The sequence below is a fragment of the Catharus ustulatus genome, chromosome 13 (assembly GCF_009819885.2).
Source record: "Catharus ustulatus isolate bCatUst1 chromosome 13, bCatUst1.pri.v2, whole genome shotgun sequence".
In the NCBI taxonomy this organism is placed as follows: Eukaryota; Metazoa; Chordata; class Aves; order Passeriformes; family Turdidae; genus Catharus; species Catharus ustulatus.
Genome location: NC_046233.1, coordinates 17,861,798 through 17,877,448, shown reverse-complemented (window position 1 = coordinate 17,877,448; position 15,651 = coordinate 17,861,798). Strand labels below are relative to the sequence as shown.

Here is a 15,651-nt window from a genome sequence, read left to right as displayed (position 1 = left end):
GTAAGACTATGGTCTAGTGTCCTCTTAAAAGGTTTATAAACATAGCTGTGACCTCACACCCACCTGAGTTATACAGAGCTGGAAACTCTATTTCTCAGTCGACCATTAATACAGGCAAACCATGATTACAAAAGCAAGTTAATGCCAGTAATTTAGCAGTGAGGGATTAGCACAGGACTTTTGCAAATACTGCACTTCCCGGACATTTTTAGAGGTCCCAGTTTATCAAGGGCGGTCGTGCCTGTGGCCAGCAGTGCCCTCCAGCTGCGGTGTGACGCCATCGTGCCCGCGATGAAGCCAGCTGTGACATCGGTGGGACAAACCTCATAGTGACGTCACCGCGCACAGTCTGACGTCACCACTCGCAGCTTGACGTCACCGCCTCCCCTCACGGCGCTGAGGGGACGAGCCTTCCCGCCTCCCTCCCTCCCAATCAGCGCGGCGCTTGTGTGCCGGCTACCCACAGCCAATCGCGGCGGCGCTTACAGCCGGCTCTGAAGCCGCCGTCATCCCATTGGCTTTTCGGGTCCGCTGCCTGGCGGTGATTGGCGGGCGGCGCCGCGCGCGCGGGGGGACGCGGCCGGGGCGGCCCCGCGGCGTGTGGGCCCCGCGGGTCCCGGTGCGGCATGGCGGCGCTGCCCGTGCCGCGCAAGCGGAGCGGCCCTGCGCTCTGCGGGGACAGCGGGGCTGCGGCCGCCCCGCCCGCGCTCCGGAGCGGCCTTCCCCCGCACAAGCGCCCCAAGAGCGCCGTGATCGGGATCGTGGATCCCTTCGGGGACAGTGATGACTTCACGGCGGACGATTTGGAGCAGATCGACATCCTGGCCTCGCAGGCGCTGTCGCAGGATCCGCCCGCGGGACACGCGTGGGGAGCTCCGGAGCTGCCCCGGGCCGGGCGGCAAGGTCGGTGTGTCCCGGCGGCTGTCTCTCACTGCCCCGCTGCTGCCAAAGGGTTTGCTGTCCCTTTAGGAGCTACAGAATGGCCTGGAGTGCAAGGGACCTTAAAGAATGCCACCCCCTGCCGTGGGCAGGGACACTTTCCATTATCCGCTCCAAGCCCCATCCAGCCTGGCTTTGGACATTGCCAGGGATCAGGGGCAGCCACAGCTTCTCTGGGCACTCCGTGCCAGGGCCTCACCTTCCTCACGGTGAAGAATTTCTTGCTAATATCTAACCTAAATCTCTGTCACCCTGAAGCCCCTCCCTCTTATCCCGTCACTACAGGCTCTTGTAAATAGATTTGCTCCATCTTTGTTGTAGTTCCTTCAGGGAATTGCTGCTGCCGGTTCCCCTGGCCACCAGCCCGCCGTGCCCCCCGGTGTCAGAGGGATGGTTGGGATTGGGAGGAATGACGAGGGTGACACTCCCAGCAGGCAGAATCACTGCACTGATCTCACCGTGCCTGCTCTGGGTGTCTGTGTGGGGTAGTGCCAGCCTGGGATAGGAGTGCTGCATGTTAAACCTGCCAAATAAAAAAAACCCCGAGTTTTCTGAACTTTCACCATGCTTTAGGTATCATATTCTGGTAGCATGTTGGCTTTCAGATTTTTTTTTCCCCTCTTAATTTCTCCTAATAAATGCATAGCATGCCTTGTATTAACAGCTGATTTCCAGGTTTACTTTGAAAGAAACAAAAGCAGGGGTTTCTTCATAATGAAGCTTAAGGGCTTGAATAATCTAAGTATGTTTTAGCAACCCTGACATCAGTCACCTCACCAGGTGAACAAGTCTCCAGTGAACCCTTGTTTGTGCATTAACTGAAGTTATCTCAGAAGAAATGCTTGCTTTTGCTGTGGGTCATCTTGGTGGTTTAAGATATAAGTTGATCTTTAAGGTTCCTTTCAACCCAAACCATTCTGTGATTAGAATTTTGAAGGGGCAGGGGTCCTGTTATAAGAATTGATGCACAAGCACTAGCAAAGTCCCTGAGGTTGTTAGATGAGGCAGCTTACCTGTTGGTAATGACAGTAAAATACTAAGATATTCAGCTGTATGCAGTGACAAATAACAAAACCTTGGTGTTGAGTCACCAGTGATGTACATTTATCATCTGTGCTTCAGATTTTGGCTTTTCCCTGCAGCAGGAAGCAGAGCAGAAGATGGTCTGATGAGAGATACATTCCAGTTTGAAGTGCTGCAGGCACAGCATGAAGAAGTCAAACAGAAGGTTGGAAATATCCTCCCCTCTCCTCTAAATATCACATTTTTGATAGGAATAACTGAAAGGTGGGATAAATCCAGTTGCAAGCATTTAATTCTAATCAAGGTGATCAATAATCTTTGTAATCCAGGGCTGTGTTAAAATCATTATACTAGAAACAGCTCTGGTAATACTAAAGACAGACTATTTCTTGGTCATTTCAGATTAGCAAATGCTAATTTTTCAGTTTTATTTGTTCCCTATCAAATAATTTCTCTGCCCTGTCAGTCAGAGTTGTTTTGTTCAATTTAAAAGATTTGAAAAAGTGACCTGAGATTTAAGTGACTTTGTTACTTCGCCTTCTGGTGATCATTTATGGAAAGATACTCTGTTTCCCTTTCTCCCTTCTCTGTATCTTTCCCAGCTCTATTACATCCACCTTTATCAGGGAATCTCCATGTTAAATACCACATTAAATAATAATTTTACAGTTGTAGAGAAGTGTCTTTCTGATCTTCTCTTCTTGTTTTTCTGAATAACTTCTTTATTTTCCCTCAAAAATCTTGTCTCTGAGTGGTGGTGGCTGCTGAGAAAAAATTAGAGACTCAATGTCATGAAGATAATGTCTGGGGTGGTACCTTGCCTTAGAGTGCTTGTTGTCCGTCCTAATGGATGTAGTAGTATAATTAAATTATCACGGTTATCATCCACATAATGAATAAATTATTGATGTGTGTGACTAGAACAGCTGAAAAAAAACAAACCCAAAACATTGCAGAGAAGGGGAAAGAGAAGGATTGTCTTGTCATTTTTAATTATGTTAAAGAAAACAGTAGCTGAGCCTGATTTAATCAGAGAAAGATTAGAGGCAACGTGTAGAGCTGGGTTACCAGGAGCATTTTTCTCCCTAGAAATTACAAACACACCTAATTTTCAACCACATATATATACTGATGCAAATATATACTTTTGGCTATATCCATCCTTTAATGGAATTCCTCTGTTTGCAGCTGAAAGAAATGCAGGATGAAATTCTCACTAAAAATGGAGAAATTAAAATTCTGCGTGACTCAATGCAGCAGATGGAGTGTGCTATGGAGGAACAGAAAAGATCATACCTGCTACTGGAACAGCAAAAAATTCAGATTTTAAGTGAGAAAGAAAAAGAGTTCTCCAAAAAGGTTTGTAACTATGTCAGTTACCTGCAGACCATTACACAGACCATTTAGTCAAAGGAAGAACATTTGTGTGAAATTTCCACAATGCTTGCTTTTATTTTCTTACCTAGAAGAAAACATTTTTAAGAGCTCATTGAGGGTTTTCCCCTGCCAAAATAAAGCAGTGAAATTCAGGTGGTAGAGGTTTTTAATTTACTTATTGCTTTTTTGAAGCCATTCCGAGAACATTGCTATTGGAATGTATTTTAGAGTGAGGAAATGTGACACAACATGCTTTGTGGTTCTGATCAGATTGCTATTCCTATTGCAGTCATCTCTGTGCAAGCCCTGAAGAGGACAGTGGCTGCTTTTGTCCAGTTGGCTGTGCAGTTGCAGCCTCCCTGGAGCCATGCTCTGCGTGGCACTTGCTCTGTCTTAGCCACTCACAAAGGCTTCTTGCCTTTGGTTCTCAGATAGTGTTAATTGGACTAACATTCCTAAAAACTGAGATCTTGGAGTTTACAGTAAGTAGATCCTGATCTGGAGCTCTCATGGTAACTCAGTTGCTCTGCAGTTTCACCATTTCTAAACTGGTAACAGTAAAAGTGTCCTGAACTCCTCTTTCAGTTACAGTCCTTGCACTCCGAGCTGCAGTTCAAGGATGCAGAAATGAATGAATTAAGAACACGACTTCAGAACTGTGAAAGAAATAAACACCTTTCTCAGGCAGTTCCAGCAACAAGGTAGGGGGGCTGGAAAAGGAATTTGTGTTCATTTTTGCAATTTGTGTTTAAACTATTGAAGAGATTTTCTTTCTTCATGTAACTCTTAGCTCTGTTGTCCTTAAAAAATACAACAGTAAAGTCTGATGACATCTATGGAATTTGCTCAAAAAAGAGCCTTCCTTGTACCTGTGACAGAAGTTCAGAGAGTTTATAGTGAAGTACCTTTAAAACATCAGTGCAAAGAAAACAGCTTGTTGTTTGATAAAATAATTACTATGTTATTGTAATTATCAGAAATACTGATTTATCTTTTTATCTTAGCCCTAAAAAGAATCTTGTGGTACAAGTGAAATCAGAAGGATGTTCTCCACAGCCAGGAAGAAGATCTTTTCCTACAAAGGAATCCTTTAATGCTGAAATGACCACCAGGCCATCGTGTTCTTCAGGAAATTTGATGGCCTTGACTACTTCAATCAAAGAAGGTAAATCCATGCACAGCTTGCAACATTTTTAGCTGCATTAGAGCATTTTTACCTGCATTCTACATTAGAGAAGGATTTTGTGATTGAACAGTCACAAAAAAACGGTCAGTTCACAGTTATTTGTTTTATTTTGGTTTTGCTTAATCTTTTTTTCCACTTTATACCAACTGGAGTTAAAAAGCCATGACTGAAATTTGCATGAAGATAATTTAAATTCATACTTTAGTACCGGATGCCAGGGTGTCAATGATGAAGTGGCCAGCAGCTGCAATAAAAAAACTTTATTGTGTGATGAACTAAAACCTCCAAATTGTTCATCTGTCTTTTCTCATTGCATACAGAATAGGAAATAATTTGCCTATTTCTTGGCCTGCTAGTCAGCTAATGCATGTTTTGTATTCTTGTTCTAGTGGTTTTGGGATTGGATTTTAGAGGGTACATATTCAGCCATATTGAAAGAAGGAACTGAAACAATGTACTCATTTCCTCTTTTATATGTATTAATTCTCACAAAATTGTATCTTGAAATTCATTGAGTAGTGCTTAGGAAATTAATATCTGCATATAACTGAAGATTGCTATAATATGAAACAAAATTAGTGATGTTTTATAGCAATAGGAAATCATAAATGGAAGAAATGTTGATATCACCAACTAATCCTCACTTGAAGAGTCATGAAAAATGTTGCTGTCAGTTACACTGTTCATTCTAAAAATATGGGCAGTGGGAACTCCAGCAAGAAGAAAAATGCAGTAGCCTGACAGCACTGATATTGCTATTGTTTGTTATGGTAACAACACTCAATATGCCTATTTGTTTGAAAATATACATTTTTTTACTTTTTTTCTGAGCTCTGCAAGGCTTTTGGCCTTGGTTTGCTTGGTAATTGTGACACACAGAGGTGATTAAAAGATTATCTAACACCGTGGCTATATGTACAGGATGGGTGCAGATCTGTATTCTCCCAATCCCTATTTGTTTCAGACAGGAAGATAACTCATCCTGAAGACTCATCCCTGAAGCAGCACAAAGCAACAGGAAAAAACAGTTCCTACAACTCTGTCCCCAGACGAAATACACAAGGTAATATTATTCTGGTAATGCAGAAATAAATCCAAAAATGTATCTTTAAAATAAAAAAACCCAATAACACTATAAAGCATTTTAAACAGTCAGCTCCAAGAATTCTTTAGGGTACTATCTCAGTTACAGTTGGCAGTGGAATTGCATCACATAATTTCAGTGTCTGGAGTAGCAAATGGAGGGCAAGTCACCAGAACAGCTGGGATATGTGATCACTTGGCTTAGGCTATTTTGCTAATATGGGATCATAATTAAAATACCTCTTAATATAATTTGGTTTATATTTAAATATCTTAAATTCATTTTTCTGAAAATCATTCTCATGTTAAGAAAGAAGATTAATAATGAAAAAAAAACATTTTGAGGTTGCAAGCCCTCTAAATAAGGCTGATCTTCTGAAATACTGATTTTTTTGTTGTTGATGATAACAAATCTCCAAAGAAAATTCTCCATCCTTATAGGTTCTATTTTGCTGAATGCACTGATGAAGCAGCCCATTGTTCCCGGGTCATTTCTAGGACTCTGCCACCTTCTCAGCAGCAACTCTGAGCCTCTACCTGGAGCTGTGTTGCCACCCAACTCTTTGGATACGTAAGTTTTATTTTCTTTGTTAAATTGTAACTGCCATGCTCTGCACCGTGGCATTCTCGGTACTAAGAAACACTTGGTCATGCAGGACAGCTCATTCCCTGTGGTAAATCATTCTCTGCTTAGGCCATTTAGTGCAAAATTTGGAACATCATTCTGTATCTTTGATTATCTCAGATACTAAACACTGGAACATCACTAAAAAATAAATTATCTGTTAGGGGAAGGCACAGAAATAAACTTGGGAGTTTAGCAGCTTGCAGTGCAATGGGGGAAACACAGAAACATGATCATGACTTAAGGAGGAAGAAAATGCTGAAGATGTGATTAAAAGTTGGGTTTATGTCTTCAAAATAGAAACTGTGTACAATTTGGAATGTAAAATTTGGAATATACAATTTGTGTGCAACTTTCCAATATACATTTCCTGGTAAAGCATTTTAAATATGAAGATTGGATATGAATTGTAATGGTTTTTCACTTTACAGAATTAGACTCTAGGTTCTGAAATACTTTTCCTTTTCAGATAGGTTATTTTATTATTAATAAAACCTAGAATGCTTTGAAATGGCTCTTCCATACAGGCATCAAGGAGTAGGATGATGTTTTCCCCCTTTCTTTCCTATTTTGGGAACAGACATCTCTTGGTACTCTGGCCTTTCTGTTATTCAATTCATAATATGGATAACTCAGATTTCAACTCTCTTCTCTGCCTTTTCTTGTGAAGCATTTCCCTTTTACTTTTATTTGGACAGGAAGCCCACACAACTCCCCAGCAGCAGGACAACTCAAGAAGGAATTGCTCCTCTTGTATCCCTACAAGAAGCTCAAAAACTGGCGATAACAGGACTGAATTTGATTGCTCTAGATGAAGGACTACCTGAGGGAAGCCCAGCAGAAGGCCAGGGAAGGCTCCTGCCCCTCACACAGAGCAGGATCCAAGGTGCTGTCCATCTCCTGCCCTTGGTGGAGCACCACCTTGGGGCCTTCTGCCAAGCAGAGCAGCTCAGGGACACACCAGGGAATGGAGCTTGTGGGACACACCCAGCTGCTGCTTCCAGAGCCAGCACAAACACGGTGTCAAGCAAGGAGGACTTCAGGTCATCCCTTGAAGAAACTGCTCTTGTATCATTGGGGATCCTTTATTATTTGGTGTTCTACAGCTGGGATGTTGTCCACACCTTGCTGTGTGCTGAAATGGACAAAAGTTCTGCTGCTGGAGATGAACATGTTTCCAAGATGGACAAAAACGGGTTGTGTGACAATCAGTGTGACAATAAAGAAGACAGCAGGACACAGGATCCTCCCAATACTGATGGAGCTCAGCATTCTTTGTTTAAAAAGCTGCTTCAGATTTTAACTTTTTCTGCTGCAAGGGGCTCCCAGACTGACAATATCCTGAGCCAAAGCCTAAAGGTTTTGGTGAAATTAGCTGAAAATTCAACTATGGACTTGTTAATAAAGTAAGTCAGTAATAGCTTTAAAATTATCTGAGAGTGTGCTGTTTTAGCTGTTTTCATTCTCTGTTGAAACTCATCTGGGCAGCTTCCAGTAGAAGCTGTGCTATGTATGAGAGAAATCACACCTCAGATCACATTTGAGAAGCAGCTGAGGCCTTTTCTGTTAATGAGTGCTATAATCATCCCTGATCAATAACGAGGTTTGCTGATGATGTTCATATGAAGCAGATGCTGTTGTCTCATTGAAAGTGAAGAAGCTCTGTAACATTAATTTTGGGGGTTTTGTGATTGCTGGGAGGTGCACAAAGAAGGAAAGCACAGGATCTCATTCTGGCAGGTAAAACTGTCAGTGTGAACTGCAGAGTGACCACCAAAGTAACAATGTTTTTTAGCATACTTTGTATTCATGACAGATAATTTGAGATTGGGTATGTTCTGAATAGCTAAAAAGGCACAAATTATGATGCTGTCTATAAAAATTAGTGTATTTTCAACTTGTAACTGCACTTCCTTTTTCTAACTAAGTTTTGTTTTGAAGTTTCCAGCACTTACTGAGTAGCCAGGTACTGCAGCGCTGCCTGCACCCCGAGACTCCTCTGCCTGCAGTGCTGCTCACTGTGAGACTCCTGTGTGCTCTTGCTCAGCACCACCTGCTGGTTGCTCAACTCTGTTCTCATTCAGGTAAAAGACTCGAGGACACAGAGAACTGTTACCATGACTAAAAGTAATACAAACAGGCCTTGCTTCAAGGTGCTGAAACCTCAGAAGGCAAAAAGCCTGCTATGTTACCTGAAAACTTGTTTCCTACTTTTAATTTGGAGAGTATTTGTTTTGTGGTGTTCTGTCTACAAGCAGTGCTTTTGATAGCCATTTTAAAATCACTTTCTAGATTGTGTATTTAAGGTTGATGAGGGAAAAAGGGCTTTTGAGGAGTTTTGAGGATAAATTTATGTGTTCATGGCACTGTTTAGAGATTCCAGTACTCTGCATGACAGATTATCCCTGTTCAGTTCCTTATGAATGAACCAGGACAGGATTACCACAAAGGCTAATATAAAGTTTAGGGATACCAATTTCCTCAGCACTGCTGAAGATGTGGGAAGTAAAATAAGAAGCTGAGCCTGTACATGAGTCCTAGGATAGAACTCGAAATGTTTTCTTGCCTGACAGAATTAATTTTTGTCATGAAGGAGTGGCTGGTTGGAAAAAGAACAAAGTTCTCTCTGTTTCAGACACCTGCCTTCTCCTTGCACTCTACATGTACATAACATCCAGACCAGATAAATCAGCACCTGAAATGCTTTGGCTTCAGCTGGAGCAAGAGGTAACCACGGCTGAGTGTCCATGTGCTCTTTCCTTCTCCTTCCAGCTGGGGGAGTGGGAGGAGCAGGACAGCGCACAAATTGTCTGAAAACAACTTCATTCTCTAGCTGATATACAAAACTGCAAGTATAGGCTTGCAGTAAGGGGTTACAATGATTTTTGAAAGGACCTGCTTGAAACTGAATAAGTAACTGTCCTTGAAGAGAGCATTGGTCATAATAGTCTTTTAAGTCACTGAAAAAACCAAGAAAGATCCTAGGATGGCTGCAGATGTTCTGCACTAAGCTTTATTTTGCTTTTAGAGCAATATAAGAGTAAAAAGAAGCAAGATTTGTGTTTCATTTTGATTGTGTTTATTACATTTAAAAGGCATTCTGTAGTGATTTAGGATTTATATTCCTTGTATTCATTGGAAATGCTAACTTGCATTAACAGTCATGGTTATATATAGAAAGAATAGCTTTTAAACCTTATTTGTGTTGTTTATACAGACAGAAGTGACTTGGTTGAGGTTCTATTTGCTCTACTTCCCTCATTCTGAAGAATTTTGAACCCTTTCCATTAGCCCCACTGTTATATTAAATGTAAACACATTATTTGTATGCAAATGAATTGAAGGCCACTGACCTTGTCAGCCTCACTCATCAGAAAGTTGAAAAGTTTCTACGCAAGGCAAATTCTGTCTGTAAAGTGTTACAGGGAAAAAAACTTGTACAACTTTAAGGGTAAAAGAAATCAGCTGTTAAGAGGAAAAAATACCCCAAGAATAGTTGAAACTGGTACTGAATTCTCACAACTTAGCCCTCACTCTAACACAGCCTGTTTTAACAGACAGTCAGGCTCCTGACACGCTGCATGTGGTGCTCCAGACCAGCAGTTTTATTTCCTGGCACAGACTGTCAGTGCAACCTTGAGGTACGTTCACCATACTCCCCCACTGTAACCTACTGAGAAACTTCCAAATACTCAATGCTGAAATTGCTTTTTGCCTCTTATTTTTTTTGCTGTAGAGAAACAGAAGTGTGCTGTACTTTAGAGGATGCCACCTTCTAGGAAGCTTGCTTTGGCTTGCTAGAAAATATCCTGAAATTTGAAAGTTTGAAGATATTAAGGAGTAAAGTTCACATTGAAATAAATTTTCTGCTGCTATATTTTTGCTTTGTATTGAGGCACTGTTTTTCCTCTTGCAGGTGGTTAAGGCACTAATTGTGATGTTGCACAGACAGTGGATGAAGATTAGATCTGAGACCAGCTTGTGTACACATAAGGAACAAGTTATTCAGTTTTTACGGGATGCTGTTTTACTCTTGCACAGCTTGTCTCAGAAAGATAAACTGTTCCATGAACACTGTTTAGAAGTTCTCCATCAATATGACCAAGCCATGCCAGGTGTAAGAGCCGTTCTCAAAAAGACTGAAAAACTGAGTGCCTCTGAAGGTAAAAAAATCAGTCAACTATTGGCTTTTCTCCATGTTGCAGATATAAAAATTTCACTTTTGTCACTTTTCTCTTTTAACAAATACCAGAGCTGGTTGTTGCTCAGACCTCTGGAAGCACTTTAGATTGGATATTAGGAAGAAATTCTTCCCTGGGAGGGTGGGGAGGCCCTGGCACAGGGTGCCCAGAGCAGCTGTGGCTGCCTCTGAATCCCTGATAGCATCCAAGGCCAGGCTGGATGGGGCTTGGAGCAGCCTGGGATAGTGGAAGGTGTTTCTAAAAAAGGCATTAAAGAAAAGAGGAGGAGAATTTTGTGTGACAAGACACAAACCTAGAGACCTGTTTGCATAGAACCTTCAAAAATTGTATTTGCTGTAGTCTTCTACCATCAGTATGTTCTAAAGTGCAGACACCAGCTATAACTATTTTGTATGAAGCAGGAGAAAAAAATCATTCTCCAAAACATATTATTTTTGTTGCAGAGCTGATTTTGGATGAACTGTATCCTCCTGAGCCAGAAGACCAAGGAACAGACTTTAGCTAGCCAAGAGGAAAGATATCTGTCCTTCTTCAACTGAATCAACATTGCCAATGTAAATGTGAACTTGGAATCATCCTTTTCAGTGATAATCTTGGATTGCACTCACAGCACAACTAAGGTTTCTTTGCTGTAATTATTTCAGTGCTATCTAAATGTAGCTGAAAGCAATTTTGATGAGAGAGTGATAGTGCAAACCCACTCAATGGCTTATGACTGGTTCTGGTTAAGAATTTCATATGTATGAAACTGCTGAGAATGGAATGGAAATTTCTCTCTATTCTCCATTTTACTGTGACTACAGCTGAATTTATGATGCTGAATGTGCTGTTTGGCATCATTGCATTCATATGAAAGTCTTCTGAACACACTTGTTTCTTCTGTACTGTACCACTTCCTTGTGTGACTTCCAGGATTTTCATATTGCTCATATTAGTAAACAGTTTATGGTGATTTTAAAAACTCTTCTAGAAGTAACTTAAGAGAGGGCTTTGAATTTCTTGCTGAGGATTGGTCACCTGAGCTCATTTAATTTAATGAATCTGCTGAAAGTGTAATTACTGAGATGCCAAAAAAATACTAGAGCTTACATTTTATAATTCCCCTTAAAAGAATAAGATGATACTGTTGAGGAGTGCATCCTAGGCAAGAGCAGGACATTTAAATGTATGCAGAATGGCTGGGGCTTTGGTCATAGTGAAGATGAAGGAGCATCTCATTCCTAGGATTCAGCACCAAAGATTGGAGGAAGAGCTGCTGCCTCACCCTTTGAAGTGTGCATGATCCTCACTGTCACACGGGGCTGCAGGTCATCAGCTGAGCCTTAGACTCTAAAAAGTGAAGTGTGAGTGGTACTGAGCCCACAGGTGTGTGTTTTTACATGGGAGAGCTCTTTTCAAATTTCAACAGGGACTTGGTAAAGAACAAGCCTGGATCCAGGAACCAGGAGGACAAGAGACTGTACAAGAGTGAGAAGGAAGCTTTTGGAATATTGGGAGACCTTCTGTTCTCTGGTCATGTCCAGAGAGGCTGTGACCTGCACTCCAGTGTGCTCAGCAAGCTCCTGGCTTGGCTCTTGCTTTGGAAGAGAACTTTCCTAGAAATGCCTATGCAGGAAAAACTGGGACGATAATCCAGCATCTCCCAAGGGCCAAAGCTCCTTCCTCCCCCCACCCTGGGCTCAGCCTCCTCCTCTCTGAGCAGCAGCTGCACCAGGCAGGGCCAGGTCGTTTCTGTGAAACACAAGCTGCCAACTGCTCCTCTCAGTAACAGGTTTCAAGTGCCTTGTAACCTCTGGAAAACTGCCATGTTCCTGTTGAAGTGCACCAAGGAAGGATGCACAGGCACAAAGCAGCAAAGCATTCCAAGTCTGTGTGTGCTTGCATGGTCACAACCCTGGAACTGTCACCAGGCCCTGGACAAGACAAGCTGCAGATGTTGGTGTGACAAAAAACATTTGACTTGTCCATGTAAAATAAATAAATATGCAAATAAACAGAGCAAGCAACCCACCCACCCCCCCCCCCAAAAAAAAAAACAATCAAAAAAAAACCCCAAAAAAACCAAAACCACAAACGGAAAAACAACCACCAAACAACATTTCCTGGCCTTAGGATTAGAGAGAAGAGCTGGAAAGTGCATTTAAAAGCCCTTTCTTTCCTCAAAACCAAAATAAATATTAAGATAATTCCTCAAGAACAGCCCAGTGAGCAGGAGCTGTGGTAAAGCAGTATCTGGCTGTGAGCCTGCTGTGAGGGGCAAGCTTAGAGCTGTCCTAACAAAGATATGAGTCACAGTACCTCAGATATCCCAAAAGGCAGTGATCTGCCATCACTTTTCAACCATTCTCACCACTTAATTTCTCTAAACAATTTGAGTTTACAGAGATAAAGAGACATTTAACCCATTTGGGTGAACAGGCCAAATGAACTGTTAAGAGTTTGGACAAAAAATAAGTTCCATAAGAATCCCAAACTGTTGGAGCAACCTAGTTATAAAAAGTTGTTTAAAAAAAAAAAAACCTCCTGGCTTCATCTAAAGGGTGTGTGCATGGCAACTTGGAAAAAGGGAGAAGTGGATTATTGCTAAACTTCATGTAAACAGAAGAGTTATCTGTGGAAAAAACTGGTAGGAAAACTCTTAACTGTTCTCTCCTGGCTCTGCATCCCTTCCCATCCACCCCCTCTAACAGACAACACCCAACATGTACATTTACATTCTCATTGAGTTTTTTCCCAACTCTGGACTTCCAAGTAGTCCAACCCAGGCTCCATACACCATAGAGATCCAAACCCCCACACTTTGGCTGGCAGGAATCACAGTTACGTTGTGTTATTGTGAAATTAAACCACAGCTTTTAGAATTGAAGGCATTGTCTGTTCCTCTTCCTAAGGAAAAATGAGGCTATACTCTAAAAAGGCAGAAAGAAATATACTTACAGAACCACCAGAATTATTTAAGACATTTATAGTGACCAACCTTGTCAGGATTATTTTAAGATTGTGCTGACCTTCAGCAATTCTTCCCTTTTTACTTTCTCCTGGAATTTTTCTCAGGATTAAAAAGATCCAATCATGTCTGAACAGCTGATTATCCCTCATTATCAGTTCTTCACTCCCTGAAGAATTCCCACCACAGCAGCTTTTCCACAGCCAGTCTGCATTTCCCCACCATGTTACAGATAAGCTGTGCCTCGGTATTAACTGAGAAAAGCAATTTACTCTGGCATCAAGTACAGGCACAAGACTGAACAATGAAGTATTGAGCAAAGGAAAGCCACTAGGCATGTTCTACACACGATTATCACATTCCTCAGCAGCAGCCACCCATCTGCTTCCTTGCCCGTGGGGATGGCAACCAGGGCTGAAAGCTGAGCTCACCAGAGCTGCCTTTTCCTGCTCAGTGAAACCTTGCTCACTTCTACAGCTTGCAGAATCATTGACTTGGTGAGGTTGGAAGGGGCCTCTGCAGCTCATCCACCTCCCAACTGAAACAAACTCCCACAGAGAAGCCAAACAACTGCTTTGTGTCATGGCAGGCCTCAAAACCCCGCTTTTTAAACCAAGCTGACATAGGTGAAGATGGCAAATACAAAATACCTCATCTGTAGCACACAACATCCCTGACCTGAGATGGGTTTATTCATATTAATCCTACCAGTGAGCTACTGCTTAAAAGCCTGTGCTAAACATTTAGAACAAAGTCATCCTAACCACTGGATTTTTTTTTTACACTCTGCAATATTATTTATGGGTATAATGGCCAAATGGTTACACAGCTAGGGTCAAATGCAGCAGTTCTGCAATGGATTCTGTGTTATCTCCTGTGAATGTAACAGCAAATGCAAACTTCCAGTGTAAATTGTTACAAAATGTACATTGCTGATTGTTATTTAGCAGACTGATAAAAGGTGATCTGTGATCTCTACAGAGATCTACAAACCCACTGAAGTTTATCAGTGCTTGCAAGAGCAAGGGCCAACACCTTCACAGCCTGAAGTGTGACTGCCAGCACTGAGCATGGGCTAATCTGAAAACTTAGTCCTAAAGCTTGTCAGTGCAATAGCTGCTCAAAGGCTAAGCTGCTTTTGAAAATATCCAGAGGAAATAGCCACTTTATTTTCATAAATGGTCAGAATGTAATAACCAAGGGCTGTAGAGTGTCCTAACAGAGGTAACACAAACAGTAACGTTTTAATCATGTTGTAGGTTGGTGTTTTGAGAATGAACAATTTATTTTGCTAAAGAATCTTCTTTACAGCACAGCTGAGCTACAACCCCTGTCCAGCAGTCTGTAAATTACATCCTACCTGTTTCCAGGGGCAAGGTACCATCAGGGAGATCTGAACTACAAATCCCATTGCAGGAACAAGTGTTAGAATGAAAAGGCTGCAGCAGCTGATTTAAATGTTATTTTGACTGCAATAAGGAAAATGGAATATCAGAGATTGATTTATAATGGCTAACTGGCTCTGAGGGGGAGCTGCCCTTGCAGAGGATACAATTCCCTCAGTGCACAAGCCTGAGCTCTTAAAAGGATAAAGTAACACTTTCTTTACCTTTTTCTCACCTTGGACAGGTTTAACTCAAGCATGTTTTTCCCCTCCTGCATGGCTCATTGAAAAGCTGTAAATCTGACCAGGTTCTTATGGTATGGGCTGCAAAAACAACTAGATGAAGTCAAATAACCAGAGAGAAAAAACAAGCCCCAAACCACTAGCTAAAGCAAAATCTAGTGAGTTATTTCAATTGCTGAGATACAATACTAAGTTTCCATACTTGGGAAAAATAAAACAGGCAAGAATTGCTTGTTTGGCAATAATTACAGGAGGGAAAAACTTCAGCATGTCCAGCTCTTCCCACACAACCATGAGTTTTAAATGCATGCCAAGTTTTGTTCTGGAAAAATTCACACTATCATGGACAACTGCTGATTAAACATTATGAAAACATAACCAGCAGTATTCCTCACCTAACCCTGGGCTCTCAACTTCTCAGTTCAGCAGTTTGCTCTCCTATATGACCATTTGCTGCAATAAAGGTTGAAGGTACCTTTGAACTCCTATGTGCTCCTTAAGGGAATCTGGAGATTTAATCAAAACCTAGGTTCTGCTTCTCAGCCCTGTGTGCAGAGAGAGGGGTAGGCACAGAGCTTTCCTCTGAGTATTTCTCCACCTGTCACTTCTCAAACTCAGCCATACTGCACAGGTGCACCTGCT

General features: G+C 41.8%; 1 protein-coding gene across 2 annotated transcripts; it reads left to right on the top strand.

Annotated features, from left to right (window-relative positions):
• Positions 1 to 626: 626 nt before the first annotated feature.
• Positions 627 to 12,431, top strand: LOC117002605 (ATR interacting protein). Of its 2 annotated transcripts, none has more exons than XM_033071892.1 (13): positions 627 to 903; positions 2,085 to 2,167; positions 3,151 to 3,321; positions 3,925 to 4,040; positions 4,344 to 4,504; positions 5,490 to 5,588; positions 6,050 to 6,179; positions 6,932 to 7,639; positions 8,175 to 8,317; positions 8,869 to 8,960; positions 9,791 to 9,874; positions 10,150 to 10,396; positions 10,879 to 12,431. In XM_033071892.1, the coding sequence occupies exons 1-13, from the start codon at positions 627 to 629 to the stop codon at positions 10,938 to 10,940; spliced, it is 2,373 nt and encodes a 790-aa protein (XP_032927783.1). In that variant the 3' UTR covers positions 10,941 to 12,431. The 2 variants fall into 2 exon arrangements, with proteins under 2 accessions (XP_032927783.1, XP_032927781.1); XM_033071890.1 differs by having other exon boundaries at positions 2,082 to 2,167.
• The last annotated feature ends 3,220 nt before the right edge of the window (positions 12,432 to 15,651 follow it).

Bases quoted from the DNA above. Each gene is read 5' to 3' on its own strand.
- LOC117002605 (XM_033071890.1), top strand. From the start codon at position 627: ATGGCGGCGCTGCCCGTGCCGCGCAAGCGGAGCGGCCCTGCGCTCTGC. The intron at 8,318-8,868 runs GTAAAAGACTCG...TCTCTGTTTCAG, and splicing joins TCAACTCTGTTCTCATTCAG to ACACCTGCCTTCTCCTTGCA. The intron at 9,875-10,149 runs GTACGTTCACCA...TTCCTCTTGCAG, and splicing joins ACTGTCAGTGCAACCTTGAG to GTGGTTAAGGCACTAATTGT.